This window comes from Notamacropus eugenii, chromosome 2, assembly GCF_028372415.1.
Source record: "Notamacropus eugenii isolate mMacEug1 chromosome 2, mMacEug1.pri_v2, whole genome shotgun sequence".
Lineage (NCBI taxonomy): Eukaryota > Metazoa > Chordata > Mammalia > Diprotodontia > Macropodidae > Notamacropus > Notamacropus eugenii.
Genome location: NC_092873.1, coordinates 78,089,748 through 78,103,049, shown reverse-complemented (window position 1 = coordinate 78,103,049; position 13,302 = coordinate 78,089,748). Strand labels below are relative to the sequence as shown.

Here is a 13,302-nt window from a genome sequence, read left to right as displayed (position 1 = left end):
CTGACTCTACTGTGGATTTTCCTCCAGATCCAGAGACAGATCATAGACCAAGCCAAGCAGGACCAGGTATCTGAGACCTCAGATAGTCTCTTTGCCTACCTCATTGAACGTGTGAGGGACAATCTGCATATTGTGCTTTGCCTCAGCCCTGTGGGGGATCCTTTCAGGTGAGTCCCTGTCCATGTCTTTTCTGTGAGTCTCATGCCCTTTCTTTGAGGCTCCTCCCTTGATTTCCTGCTTTCTTTTGAGATTTGTTTGTCTTGTCCCTGACTCTTCTGGCAGATCCCTTTCCCTCAAATAGACCTCATCACCTTTCAGGATCATTAGATTTTTAGGAGCACCAGAAGCTGGGAAGGAGAGAGTTGAGTAAAGGTCTGGGGCCAAGGTTGGCATAGTAGGGGTGATTTAAGAGAGTGTGGTCCCCAAAATAAGCAAAGACTGGGAAAGAAGAACTAGAGGACTGAGGACTGGTTACCTCAGGGAAATGGCCACCTGTATATACATGTGTAAAGCCAGGGACTGGGAGAATAACCAGGGGTTGGGGAAGTCAAGGTTGGACCTTTGAGTTAGGTTACACTGCCCCTTACCCCTAGGAACTGGATCAGACAATACCCAGCCCTGGTGAACTGTACAACCATCAACTGGTTCTCTGAGTGGCCCAGGGAGGCCCTGCTGGAGGTGGCCGAGAAGTACCTCATGGATGTGGACCTTGGGACTGAGGAAAATGTGAGAACTCTTTTCCTTATGACAGTATCCCTAATGACCTCTGTCCCTTCTTCCAGTTCCAGCCCCTTCTTCCTAGTCCTGTCCACACTCACATCCTGCTCCTACTGCCCTTAGATCCACAAGAAAGTTGCCCAGATTTTTGTCACTATGCACTGGTCAGTGGCCCAGTACTCCCAGAAGATGCTGTTGGAGCTTCGAAGACACAACTATGTCACCCCCACCAACTACCTGGAGCTCGTTTCTGGATACAAAAAGTATGAAGACATGGGGTAGTTAAAAAGATCTGTATCCTTGAGGGGCCAGAGACTTTGGGGGATGGTAGATCATGGTGAATTGAGGAAGGGGTTGGGGGAGGGTTCAGTTCTTTAACTGGTGACAGAAAGAAAGAGATCAGGGCTCATCATCTTTTTAAAAATTCATTCATTCATTTATCTATTTATTTTTAACATTCATTTAAAAAAAGTTTTGAATTCCAAATTCTCTCCCCTTCCTCCAGCACCTCCCTCACCTATTGAAAAGGAAAGCAATATATAATACTCATTATACACGTGAAGTCATGCAAATCATATTCCCATAGTAGCCGTCTTGACAAAAAAGAAAAAGAAAACAAGAAAAATAGAGAGTGAAAAAAGTATGCTTCAGTCTGCACTCAGAGCTCTTCGGTTTTCTCTCTGGAAGTGGATAGCATTTTTTGTCAGCCTCCTAATCTTCTGAATGTGTTCCTCAGTCTCCTAATCTTCTGAATGTGTTCCTCAGTCTTGACCCTACTCTAACACTTGCTTGGCTGTTTCCACTCTATGGACCTGTGTTTCACAGGCTCTTTCAGACCATGATACACCTTTGAAAGTCAGAATTTACCCAGCTGCTTTTCACTTCCATATCCAACTGTCTGCTTATCCAATTCCCCTTTCCAGCTGAATATATTGTATTTGTGTTATGCCACAGCTCTGCCACTTAATAGTCGTGTGACACTGGGCAAATCACCTAACCCCTCTGAAACTGTTTTCTTATCTATGGAGTGAAGATACTGTTTGCCTTACTTGCATCATGAGCAAAGCATATTTTAAATCATGAAGTGCTACCAGAAATGAGTTGTTATCCCATTCATTTAACATTTATATATTGATCAGTACTGTTAGTGATAGGATAGTAAATACTGTGCTTGATACTGAGGAGAATATTAAATATGAGCTTTGAATTTGAGGTGGTTATTAAATGTGAAAGGTTTTTTTAATGAATAAAAGATAATATATAGTATCACAGATTCACAGAGCTAGAAAATCTCTCAGAGGTCACCTAGTCCAATCTGTACCTTCGCAGGGGTTACAGGACATTAACAGCATTCTCAGTCTCTCCCCCCACCCCCAGCTGTTTCGCTGGGATGATAACTTGATTTTCCCCCAGCTTCCTTGATGCCTCCTTACCCACCTTCTGACTCTTCCCCACTATCCCCAACAAATGGTCCTCTACTCTCTCCTTGAGGACCTTTAGTAGTTAGGAACCCACTACCTCCTGAAGCTGCCAAGAAATTCTTGGACTCCCTAGTTGTTGGGATTTTTTTTCTTATATGGAAGTGAGAGTTGCATCTTTTCAAATTCTACCCCAGTGTTCCCAGTTCAGTGATGGAGAAAGACAAATCCCAGTACTTGAAGACAATTTGTGGTTGCTTCTTCTCCTTCTTTCCCTAAACATTCACAGGCTTCTAATGAAACAGGTCCTTGTTTTCCAGGTACAGTTCTACATACATACATACATACATACATACATACATACATACATACATGTCATCCACCTTGCCTCTTTACCTTAAAGACCTCCAGATCTTTTCATCTGCCCTACAGCTGAATCCTCCTACATGTGTTGTCTCCCCTAATTTGATTGTGAACTCCTTGAGAGCAATGATTGTCTTGCTTTTCTATTAATATCCCTAGCACTTAGCATAGAAAGAGCTTAACAAATTCCATTCTAGACCTATCTAAATGTAATTTTAGTTTTAGTACTCTTGGTGCTTCAGTACTTCTGCTTATAAAACAGCCTCATGCACCTTTCAGAGAAGGTATGGCTTTTGGACTTAGGCATGGACTTGGAATAATTCATTAAGTGCCAAGTAAGTCGTGCAGACAGTTAAGTGTGCTCTAAGAGTTCAAAAGAAGGAAAGATCACTGTCAGTTGGAGTGGTCATGGGAGGTAAATTTCATAGAAGAAGTGAGTGGGATGTGTAGGACTTAGAAGGTGGAAAAGTATTAAGGAAGAGTATTATGGGCAAGGGTTGTAGAGTGAACAAAGGGATAGTTGATTAAACCAGCCAGGGTAAAACAGGCTTCATCTGTAGTCACCGAACCTCTCTGGTCCATAGTTTCTTCCTCTGTGAAAGCTGAACTGGATGACCTAAGAACACCCTTAGTCTTATAAGGTCCCAGAATCTCTAATACTCTATGATTCTGTTAGGGAGTAGTAGAAGATAAAGTTGGAGAGGAAGGTCAGTATCCAATTGTGAAGGACCTTGGAATACTATGCTATGGATCTCACGCTAGTTAGTAAGTGCAAAGGGGGAAAGTGCAAAGAGGGGACTAGTGAAGATTTTTTCAGGATGGGAGAAACAGGCCATATTAAATGCAGCAGGTAAGGAACCAGTAGATCAAGAGAGATTTAAGATTACAGGAGCAGAAGGGAATGTGATTGAAGAAGAAATTTGCTGGAGAAGACAGCAAGGGTTAAAATCAAAGCCACCTGCTGATCTTGACAAGGAGAAGGGCCACCTCAATATAAAAGACTAGGGAGTGGAGAATTCAAAGGGAGATAATGTTAAGGGATTTAGAGATGGGAAACAAGGGTGAAGGAGCTCATAGTGAGTGACCTCAATTTTTTTCATCCTTTTTTTCATTTTCATCCAAATGGCCCAAATGAGCCCATCAGCAGGGACATGACAGAATGACAGTGGAGGGGGGAAAGTTAGTGCAAAGCTTTTTTTTATTTTTGAGCAAGAATGTTACAGAGTGAAAATAATATTCTAAGAAAATTAATCTAGTGGTGCTTAGGATAGATCGAAAAATACAGATTGGGAGACTGGTAGCAACGTGATAATCCAGGCATGAGTCTGAATTGATGAGATGGCAATAGGAATGGGAAGAAAGTTACAAATTCAAGCAGCATCTCCAACAAAGAATTGATGAAACCTGATGGCTGGCTATGAAAGGAGAAGGAAGAGTTGAGACAGGAAGGTTTTGAGAATGAATGATAGATGCTATTGAAATAGATACATGCACTCCCAGGCATCCTCATGCCTTTTTTCACCATATTTAACACTATGTCTACTTTTCCCACCTGGCATCTCAAAAATAGTAGAGGGGACTGAGGAAACCCAAAACATTACTACTTGGTAGGGGTATCTTTAGTGTATCCCGAAGTGGTTTGATGGACTTATAGGGAAATAGTGCTTTGGATCCAACCACCTCTCTGAAATTCTTATTGGCTGAGGCCAAGGAATACCAGCTTCCTGTTCCCTTTTCTCTGGGATTTCAATCACCGCCTCTCACCAGATCCTTTCAGGGGGACAAGCTTCCTCTTATGACCATACCCTTACTCTGCTCCTTAGATTACTGACAGAGAAGAAGCAGGAACTATTAGACCAAGCTAATAAGCTTCGGACTGGGCTGTTTAAGATTGATGAAACTCGAGAGAAGGTGCAAGTGATGTCATTGGAGCTTGAGGAGGCCAAGCAAAAGGTGGCAGAGTTCCAGAAACAGTGTGAAGAATACCTTGTTATCATTGTACAGCAGAAGCGAGAAGCTGATGAGCAGCAAAAGGTTTGGGAGGGGCAATCTCCCCAGCCCCAGCCCCCTGCTCCTGCCCCTGCCCCTCAATTCAGCTTAGGGCAGTAGGTGTGCTGTCTATTTACCTGACTGCAGAGATAAGTAAGGTATGATCTCAGTTCCTTTAAGTAGGAAAGGCAGAATAAACTCATAAATAACTAGTCGTATTCAAATGAACATTACAAGAGAGATACAGAGTACAATAACAGTCCAATAAAGGGAATTCTTGCTTTTGGTTGGAGAGGTCTTATCTTCTAGGGAATCTTGATGAAAAGGAACACTATTTCCTGGGTTTACATAGGCTTCACTTTTGAATCCTCTTTAGGAATTTGTAATAGGAGCCATTTAGGGTTAGGAGCATGGGCCTGCTTTCAGTGGATTTGTAGATGTTTGGTGAGGTTAGGTGGGAGGGGAGCTCATCACTGTGTGATGGAGAGTCCCCCTACCGTCTGTCTTGGAAGCCTCCCAGGACCATTGTTCTGTTTGAAACTCACAAAGTTGCCTGGGTACTTTCATCTTGAGATGGAATCCCAATCCCATCCCATTTGGGGTACCTCAGGAAAGAACAAACACAAAGAAGACCAAGACAAGCTATTTGTTCACATCCATGGAAGAGGCCAAGTGGGAGAGAAGGCAATTCCTCTTTTGTTGCACATTCTCTCAGATTTGTTGCCTGCCTTAATAACTTGCAAAAGGAGGCAGAGCCAAGAGCCTTGCTTTTTCTCTGCTCCTAGGCTGTGACAGCTAATAGTGAGAAGATTGCAGTGGAGGAAGTCAAGTGCAAGGCACTGGCAGAAAATGCCCAGAAGGACTTGGAGGAGGCATTGCCTGCACTGGAGGAGGCCATGAGGGTACCCAGGAGTGTGTTTGGGAGGGGGGAAAGAACTTGGGAGTGGGGGTGGGGCAAAGGGTGGCTGTTGCTAATACTCCCTGTTAAAGACCTCAGCAATACTGCCCCAAGTCTAATCCTGGAGTGAGCAGGAGGGGTGGGGCTCTCAGCCAGGTCCCACCCAATAAACCAATCTTCCTGCCTGCTGAACTGATCTTTATCCCTTAGGCTTTAGAATCCCTGAATAAGAAGGACATTGGAGAGATCAAATCATATGGACGACCACCTACCCAAGTGGAAACTGTGATGCAGGCTGTTATGATCCTTCGTGGAAATGAGCCCACGTGGGCAGAGGCCAAAAGGCAGCTAGGTAAAGGGGAAAATCAAAGGTTGCTGAATTCGTGGCTTGGAGTGTGGGTTTTTAAAGTAAGAGCAGAAAGATGATCCCGTGGTAAGAGTCCGTCAGTCAACTAGCATTTATTTATCATTATACTATATTTATTTATCATTATTCTGTGCTTGAGGAATGGGAGACAACATGTTGACAACTATGTAAAAATAAGCTATATACAGGAAAAATTGGAGATAATCAACAGAGGGAAGGCCCTGGGATTAAGGAGGATCGGGAAATGCTTCTTAGAAAAGATAGAACTTTAGCTGAGACTTGAAGGAACCAGGGAAGCCAGGAAGCAGAGATGATGAAGATAAGTGGATTGGGCATAGGGGACAGTCACTAAAAATGGAGCATTTTGTGCCAGGGGAAGCATGGAGGCCAGTGCCACTGGATTGCAGGATATGTGGATGGAATAAGGTGTAAGAAGATTGGAAAGGTAGGAGGAGGCCAGATTATGGAAGGCTTTAGTAGCCAAACAGAGGATTTTGTATTTGATAGTAGGGGTAATAGGGAGCCTCTGGAATTGATTGTATAGGGAGGTGACATGATCATTGTGCTTGAGGAAGATCAATTTGATATCTGAGTAGAAGATGGACAACAGCGGAGAAGAGACTTGAGGCAGAGAGACAAAACAGCAGGCTATTGGTAGCTCAGGTGTGAGGTGATGTCCTGCAGAGAGAAGGGAACATATAGGAGAGATGTTACAAAGGTAGAAACCATGAGACTTGGTAACTGATTAGATATGGGGTGGGGGCAGAGGGAAAATGGAGAAGAACACTTAGAGTGACAGAGGTACTGATCCCAGGGCAAAGGTCACCATGTCCAGGCTTTGGGGTTGGGGGGAAGAGAATGAATTGAACCAGATCCTCTGTCCAAAGAATCCTCCATCCCAAAGGGGAACAGAATTTCATCAAATCACTGATCAACTTTGACAAAGACAACATCTCAGATAAAGTACTGAAGAAGATTGGAGCATTTTGTGCCCAGCCTGACTTTCAGCCTGACATCATTGGCCGAGTCTCTCTTGCTGCCAAATCTCTCTGCATGTGGGTCCGGGCCATGGAGGTAAAGTCAGGACTGGGGAAGAGGAGGGAAAAAGAGAGAGACTAGAGGGAGAAGAAAGTGATAGAAAAGAGTGGGGGAAGAGAAAACTGGGAGAAGTAAAGAGAGGGGAAGAAAAGGAATGAGCAGGGGGTGCGTAAGTAAGGATGTTTCCCAACCTGATTGCTTCCCTCAGCTCTATGGGCGTCTCTATCGGGTGGTGGAACCTAAGAGGGTACGAATGAATGCTGCCCTGGCCCAGCTACAGGAGAAGCAAGCAGCGCTAGCTGAAGCCCAGGAGAAGCTTCGCGAGGTCAGGCTTTCACTACAACTCTCCTCAACTTACCCCACAAAGTCTCCCCACCTAATCCCCATTGACCCCATAGCCTACCACCTCTATTTCTGCCTCTGCCTCTACACCTCTAGTGTGGATCCATCTCTGATCTCAATTGTCTCAGCAAACACTGGATTGCTAAGGAGAGTCAAGAATGGATCTCCATTGGTGGGGTTTCCAGGGATTAATTCAGGAGTTATCTGTGGGTAATTCAATAGATAATTGTAATTACATCAAAATGTGAACTTAAGAGCTGGGAACCTCTTTAGGAGTTATTTGCACTTAATTAGGAGACTCCTAACCATTCCTGACAGTCAGATGCCTTGGCTTCCCCTCTTCTTGACAAGTGTAGATCATGGAATGATTGGCACTGGCAGATACCTTAGAACTCATGGAATATAACTCATTTTTATAGATGATGAAACTAAAGCCTAGGGGTGAATTGACTGCAAGAGGCCACAGGGCTATTCGTGGACTTGGAGCTTCTGACTCCAAAGTCAATGTTTTTTTGAGGATATCATGCTATCTCAAAGGTCTTTTCCTATCCTTTCCTATCCTGGATGCCTGGACCACTGGGAATATGATGACTTCCACTGGCATTCTGTCATGTCCCTGCTGATGGGTTCATTTGGGCCATTTGGATGAAAATGAAAAAAAGGATGAAAAAAATTGAGGTCACTCACCATGAGCTCCTTCACCCTTGTTTCCCATCTCTAAATCCCTTAACATTATCTCCCTTTGAATTCTCCACTCCCTAGTCTTTTATACTGAGGTGGCCCTTCTCCTTGTCAAGATCAGCAGGTGGCTTTGATTTTAACCCTTGCTGTCTTCTCCAGCAAATTTCTTCTTCAATCACATTCCCTTCTGCTCCTGTAATCTTAAATCTCTCTTGATCTACTGGTTCCTTACCTGCTGCATTTAATATGGCCTGTTTCTCCCATCCTGAAAAAATCTTCACTAGGCCCCCCCATCCACTCAAGACACTGTTTCATATCATTCCTCCTTTGACCAAATTCTTGGAGAAAGCTCTTTGATTACTTTTTCTTCCTTTCTTCTCACTCCTCATCCCTTTGTAAACTGTCTCAACAGTCTCACTCAGCTGAGACAGCTCACCAATAATTTCTTTTTGTTTACATTTTAAATAGTATTTTCCCCCAATTACATGTTAAAACAATTTTTAACATTTTTTCAAAAGTTTTGAGTTTCAAATTCTGTCCCTTCTTCCCTCCCCCTCCCCCTTTATGAGACAACAAGTAATCTGCCAACAATCTCTTAATGGGCAAAACTGATGGCCTTTTCTCATTCTTCATCTTTCTTGACCTCTCTGATGCACTTGACACCACTGACCATGTCTCCTCATGGATTCTCTCTCCTTTCTAGGTTTTTGTGACCCTAGGAGTTCAACTCATTGCAATGAGTACAATGCGTACAACTGTGACCATCACTTCACCTCTGGGCTTTAATTTCATCATCTATCGATTCAACCAATCATTCTATGATTGTGACCCTACTGTTTCTCTTTCTACTTGTCTCATCACTCCTTCTCACTCTCCTTTGCTGGCTCATCATCCATAGTTTGTTCCTTAATTGTAGATATCCACTACAAGGCCCTGTTTCCTGGCCCTCTTCACTTCTCTCTCTGTATATTCTTGGTAACTTTATCAGCTCCCATGGGTTGAGTTATCATCTCTATGAAAGTGACTTACAGATCTATGTCTCCAATCCCAGTCTCTACCCTGAGCTTTAATTCTGCATCACTAGCTGCCTATTAGACATTTCAAACTGGATATCCTGGAGACATCTCAAACTCACCATGTCTATAACAGAACTCACTAGCTTTCCTCCCAAAATTACTCCTCTCCCAAATTTTCCTGTTACTGTTGAACCATTCCTTCAGTCTCCCAGGCTTGTGACCTCAGAGTTACTCTCAACTTCTTCCTTGCCCTCACCCCATTGCTAAGTGGATAGTGGATAGATGGCTGAGCCTGGAGTCAGGAAGATCTCAGTGCAAATCCAGCCTCAGAAAGTGATTCTGAGTAAATCATCCGACCTCTTTTGGCTTCAGCTTCCTCGCCTATAAAATGGGGATAGTAATAGCACCTATCTCACAGGGTTATGAGGATCAAATGGGATCATATTTGTAAAGGGCTTAGCATAGTGCTGGCACATAGTAGCCTCTACATAATTCTTATTCCCTTCTTTTCCCTTTCCCCCTTAATTACTTTGTATATTTACTATATTTGTCTAGTGAAATATTCAGAATGTGATATAAATAGAATGTGAGTTCTTGAAGGGTTGGAAATGTTTGTATATTAACATGTACTCCATAGCCTAGTACAGTGCCTGAAACATAAGAGGTTCTGTTTGTTGATTGACTGAGTGAACTCAAGGGTATGAATCATAATGCAATTTTTCATATAACTTCAAGAGACTATTGACTGTGGTTGGATTTCTAGAGGCTTTTTCCCTTTAAGATTATTCCCTCCTACCCTCATCCCATACGCACAAAAGAAGAGAAAAGAATCTTAAGGGATCTGGGATCATGCTTCACATCGTGACGGCTTGTGTTTAGATGTCTGCTGTGCGTCTCTTCTGTGCCTCCCCCACAGGTGGCTGAAAAGTTGGAGATGCTAAAGAAACAATACGATGAGAAACTGACCCAGAAGGAAGAACTCCGGAAGAAATCAGAGGAGATGGAGTTGAAACTGGAACGGGCTGGGATGCTGGTGTCTGGGCTGGCAGGCGAGAAAGCTCGATGGGAGGAAACTGTCCAGGTGAGGTGGACCCAGGGGCGAGCTCCCTCCTCTTCCTTGACCAGTGTCCACAGGGACTCCCATTATGCTAGCTGGAGAATCTTCAAGTTAGGGCAAGAAAATGGAAGGAGGGAGAGTCCTCATTTCCTTTGGGTTGAAAGTCAGGGGAGTCTTGTGGATGAGAACATTTATATGTTTTAAAAGATGTCTTGGGTTTGTGAAAGGATGTGCCAATCAAGATGTACTAAAGCATGTTCCATGTGCAGAACACTTTAGACTAAATGCTGAAATAAGTAGAAAAAAACAGACATCCCATTCAATTCAATTCAATTAACAAACCCTTATTGGACACAAAGCACTTGATTCTAGAGACACAAAGATGAAAAATTATGCAATCCTTGCTCTCAAGAAGCTGACTGGGACAAAGCACACTCAAATAAATGTGACTATAAAATAGCATGTAGATTCCTTAAGGGTTGGAAATGTTTATTTTTTGCCTTTCCCATAAATAGTGTCTAACTCAGTGCCTGGCATACAGTAGACATTTAATAAATGAAAGGCAGAAAAATCTGTTTATTAAGCACCTACTGAATATAGAACATTGTGGCTTGGTGCTGAGGGAGATACAAAGTTCAGGCAAGACAATGTCTCTCTTCAAGGAGCTTATAGTCTAATACAAGAGGATAAGACCAATGAATAATATTAATTTCCATGATACATGGTATCATATGACAAGCAATCCAATACAAAATCTTAAGAAAATTTGAAAGGAAGGAGAACCCATTGTCTTTGCTTTCAAGGTTTTTCAGTCTAACAGGAGAGACAGAACTTTCAGAATATAAATATAAAAATGTGGAGGGGGATTTCTAAATTATTTTATACTGGGGTTGAATAGTTTTAGAGTAACTGGATAAAGGCTCACAAGGATTTGAAAGGATGAGGAAACACTAAATAATTATAATCTTTTTTTTTCTTGTTCTTTTTGACAACTTGGGGTGGAAAAATAAGATCGTTGATGACATTTTCTATAAATAAACACTTTAAATATTAAAAAAAAATAAGTTGCGGAGGGCCTTTTAAAGAAGTCCTGCTGACATAGACAGTTTGCCAAGGAGAATGCTTTAATGTCTTCAGTGCCTCCTCATGTTTTCCTAAGGGCCTTGAGGAGGACCTGGGCTACCTTGTAGGAGACTGCCTTTTGGCAGCTGCCTTTCTGTCCTACATGGGTCCCTTCCTGACCAACTATCGTGATGAGATCGTTTCCCACATCTGGGTCAAAAAGGTGAGCAGAGTCTGGATATGAAGCCTCATACAGGAGGTTCTCTGTCCTGTTCTTTTGGGTTGGTGGGCCATTAGGGAGAGGGTCAGTCACTTCCAGTGGAAGCTGAAGGTTTAACCTTGCTATGGGTTTGGGGACAGACTGCTGATGTGCCTATGTTTTTAGGAATATAGGTTCTAAAAAGGATTGACCTTTCAGCTCCAGCTGTGAGAATGGGGATATAATCTTGAGGGAGAATGGAGAGTATAAGGAGGCAGATAAGATTATGGGGAGCTGTAGATTTGGATTTGGTGATTGAGATATCAGGGTCTCCTTTGCACAGATCCGCGAGCTGCAAGTCCCCTGCTCACCTGGATTTACCTTCGACAGCTTTCTCTCTAACCCCACCAAGGTCCGAGATTGGAATATCCAAGGATTGCCTTCTGATAACTTCTCCACGGAGAATGGCATTATTGTCACTCGTGGTAACAGGTGAGGGGGCTTAGTGAGGTGAGGAGGAAGACTTGATGCTCTCTTAGGGCTTGCTTCAACTCAGGTAAATTGAGCCTGTCTTCCTTCTCCAGGTGGGCATTGATGATTGACCCCCAGGGTCAGGCCCTGAAGTGGATCAAGAACATGGAGGGCAGTCAGGTAGATGGGTAGGGCCTGCCCATGTCCCTTCCCCTCCTGGCTGACTTCAACTATTTAAGTCTTCTAAATCAGTGATGTCAAACTTAAATAGAATTACTTAATTAGCATTATCTATGTTATATTGTATTTTTATTGATTTTGTTAAATATTTCTCAATTATATCTTAATCTGGCTTGGGAATTTGACACCTTTGCTCTAAATAAAATAATTTCCTACTTAACCAAGCTCCATGTCCTTTCCTGTGGCCCTCTCTCTTAGTCTATCCTCTGCTTTTTGTAATGGAGCACTCTTCCCTCACCTCTTCTTTATTTTCAGGGCTTGAAGGTAATTGACCAACAGATGAGTGATTACCTTCGTATCCTAGAAGGAGCCATCCAGCATGGGAAACCAGTGCTCTTGCAGAATGTACAGGAATATCTGGATCCCACACTCTCTCCTGTTCTCAACAAGTCTGTCACCCGAATTGGTTAGGCCCAGGATAATGGGTAGAGTGGTGAGGTTGGGACCAAGAGGGAGAGAAGGCTGATTTCCTTACTGTCTTCTATACTTAACTTTATCTCTTCAGTTGGTCATGGTTGGAGTTTAGGGCCTGGATATTATGAAGCCTCACGTGGGAAGTTCTCTATCCTGTTCTTTTGGTTGGTGGGCCATTAGGAGAGGGTCTGTCACTTCCAGTGGAAGCTGAAGGTTTAACCTTGCTATGGGTTCAGGGGGCAGACTGCTGATGCGCCTGGGAGACAAAGAGGTGGACTACAACCCTGATTTTCGCTTCTATATCACCACCAAACTGTCCAACCCCCACTACAGTCCAGAGACCTCAGCCAAAACTACCATTGTCAACTTTGCAGTCAAGGAACAGGTAGGAGTTGGGCCTAGAAGAAGGCAGTGCCTTGACTGGACTTTGGGGGGAAGGTGGGAGACTGTGGGGTAGTACCCATAGGGATGGATACAGGAGAAATGAAAAGTGGAATGGAGAGTCTATGGAGTAAGGGGTTTAACGTTCAGGTGGGATGCCTTCCCTGAATGTATGCACCCTCAGGGCCTTGAAGCCCAGCTATTAGGCATTGTGGTACGGAAAGAGAGACCTGAGCTTGAGGAACAGAAGGATTCCCTGGTAATCAACATAGCTGCTGGCAAGAGGAAAATCAAAGAACTGGAGGATGAGATCCTCAGGTGAGACTCCTAAAACCATCCTGATAAAAGAGACACTCCCCAGATGGATAAACCAGATACCTCACAAAATGACTGAAGACTTCAGTCTCCTCCCCCCACCCCCTTCTTCCACTTACCTTCCTCTCTCCAGTCCCTGACTAGAGATTCCTACAACAAGGGAAGCTCTGATCGGCTCCAGGGTTAGGAGCTAGCTGCCTGCTGCCAGGAGAGCTAATCCTTCTGGAGGCTGCTGGGAGTCTGTGGTGGAGGAGGTGAATGGGGCCCAAAGGGCCAGATCATCACTGCCCAGCTGCTGTCCTCAGATCCCTTCTCCCCCTTCTCCCATGTGCTC

The 13,302-nt window shown here is 43.6% G+C and overlaps 1 protein-coding gene across 2 annotated transcripts in view; it reads left to right on the top strand.

Moving 5' to 3' along the window:
- The window catches only part of DNAH2 (dynein axonemal heavy chain 2), a 127,023-nt gene that overhangs the window by 98,392 nt on the left and 15,329 nt on the right, over positions 1–13,302 (top strand). For both annotated transcript variants that reach the window (XR_011974069.1, XM_072641134.1), the window contains exons 58-72: positions 28–167; positions 594–726; positions 841–980; positions 4,322–4,532; positions 5,273–5,389; positions 5,596–5,737; positions 6,657–6,826; positions 6,999–7,115; positions 9,746–9,910; positions 11,046–11,171; positions 11,491–11,639; positions 11,732–11,798; positions 12,114–12,264; positions 12,509–12,657; positions 12,838–12,971. Coding sequence is in view for 1 of the 2 variants with exons in the window: in XM_072641134.1 (XP_072497235.1) it covers positions 28–167; positions 594–726; positions 841–980; positions 4,322–4,532; positions 5,273–5,389; positions 5,596–5,737; positions 6,657–6,826; positions 6,999–7,115; positions 9,746–9,910; positions 11,046–11,171; positions 11,491–11,639; positions 11,732–11,798; positions 12,114–12,264; positions 12,509–12,657; positions 12,838–12,971 (2,111 nt within the window). In the remaining variant the exon portion in view is untranslated. The remainder of the gene's footprint in view (positions 1–27; positions 168–593; positions 727–840; positions 981–4,321; positions 4,533–5,272; positions 5,390–5,595; positions 5,738–6,656; positions 6,827–6,998; positions 7,116–9,745; positions 9,911–11,045; positions 11,172–11,490; positions 11,640–11,731; positions 11,799–12,113; positions 12,265–12,508; positions 12,658–12,837; positions 12,972–13,302) is intronic.